The sequence below is a fragment of the Halyomorpha halys genome, unplaced genomic scaffold, assembly GCF_000696795.3.
Source record: "Halyomorpha halys isolate HHAL.00 unplaced genomic scaffold, Hhal_1.1 Scaffold576.1, whole genome shotgun sequence".
NCBI classification, from domain to species: Eukaryota; Metazoa; Arthropoda; class Insecta; order Hemiptera; family Pentatomidae; genus Halyomorpha; species Halyomorpha halys.
The window spans coordinates 204549-206228 of NW_027116645.1; the positions used below are offsets into that span (position 1 = coordinate 204549).

Below are 1680 nucleotides of genomic sequence, written 5' to 3' on the forward strand. Positions count from 1 at the left end.
AAATAATAATATATCATTTTACATTGCTAACATAGTTTATAATATTTTTTGTTTACTCAGCCGAGGTGAAGACCTGCAGCTTCTCTTAAATAATTCTTGTTGCTATTTGAGTACTTTTTTTTATTTCCCCCCTTATCATCTTCCATCAATTCTATACGGTCAATTAATAATATTCTAATAATAAAACTGCAATATCAACTAAATAACTTTATTTTAGAAATTCTTACATTTCCATTTTCTTTGTTTTATTTTTTGTTCCATCTTTCTTCAAAAGAAGCTTTACCTCGATCACAACCCTTTTAAAATCTAATCATATATATAATATATTTTTTTTCTACAAACAATAAAGACGTATGGTAAATTCATCATGAAATAAATTTATGAGAGTAAGAGAAGTTGATTTATTGAAATTATTACAATAAGATTTATAATATAATAGAATTAATATAGAAACATTTATAAAAGTTTGAAATATAATACAAATTATGAATTCACGTTTCGTTAAGAAAAACGACCTTGAGGTAAATCATCCGTTTCTTCGCCTTGGTCAGACTCTTCGCCATCTAACTTCTCCAAACTGCTTACAGTGCCGTACCTTTTGAGGCCAGTCGGGGATAATGATCTATAAGGAACTTCACCATCACTTTCTGCTCCTTCTCCATCACAGTCCTTAAAGGAAAATAAGCATCTATTCAAAATTTTTGGCCATGCGATCTCATTCTCAATGATTTGATATTTTCATCTCCAAACATACAATATACAAAGGATTTTAACTTTGTCCCATTTTGGTCTCAAAGTTATGTTATTCTCAAATCTATACAAATTTCTGAAAGTATGATTTTAATTGTAAATTACAAACATTTATAAGTAATTTTAACAACTTATCTAACATTAATTGCCTAATAAAAGTAATATACTTTTAATAATCCATAATGATTATTTTGTCAATATAAAATATTTGTATTAATAATTAAATAATGACTGAAACTTCAGCAATGTAATGTATCAATTATATATTAATGCATTAATTATTATTTATCTATTAATTTATCAATTATTATTTATGTATTGATGTATCAATTAAGCAAAGTAACAGAAATCATCAATAGATAGCAACGTATAAATAAAAGAGAAACAAAACAATCACAGCAGTAGAACAGTTTACTAAAAAAACAATTAAATGAATTTAAAAAGAACTATTACATAAGTTTAAAGAACATATAAATGAATAAATAAGTTAGAACACACAAATAAATAGGTTGAAAAAACAACAACACACAAATGAATATTATAAGAGTTCCCCAACAAAAATTCCCATGCAGGTGATGATGTATGATACCCAGGGAGTCCAAAACAATATTTTCCACCAAGATTGCTATATCCCCAATGCTAAGACCTAGGTCTTTTAAGAAGCTCCTCGTTCTATTTGATATTGTTCCATGAGATCCAAACCAGAGGCCTCTCATGGTGAACTCTCTCTCTCAAAAGGTCTCGTGGAATTTTTCGTTAAGGAAAGGGATGCATTTTTCACAAATTTGCTTCTTTTCCCTTTCCACTCCACCCACCTGATTGAGGTCATTGTTCTCATAGCTCACAGTCGGACCAAAGACCAGAGCCATATACCTCACAGTCGGACCAAAGACCAGAGCCATATACCTCACAGTCGGACCAAAGACCAGA

General features: G+C 29.5%; 1 protein-coding gene across 1 annotated transcript in view; it reads right to left on the reverse strand.

Moving 5' to 3' along the window:
- LOC106684377 (Protostome-specific GEF) overlaps positions 1-1680 on the reverse strand; it is a gene marked incomplete in the record, with an annotated part of 87833 nt that overhangs the window by 18207 nt on the left and 67946 nt on the right. The window contains 1 exon segment of the mRNA XM_067053377.1: positions 516-669. Coding sequence (XP_066909478.1) covers positions 516-669 — 154 coding nt within the window.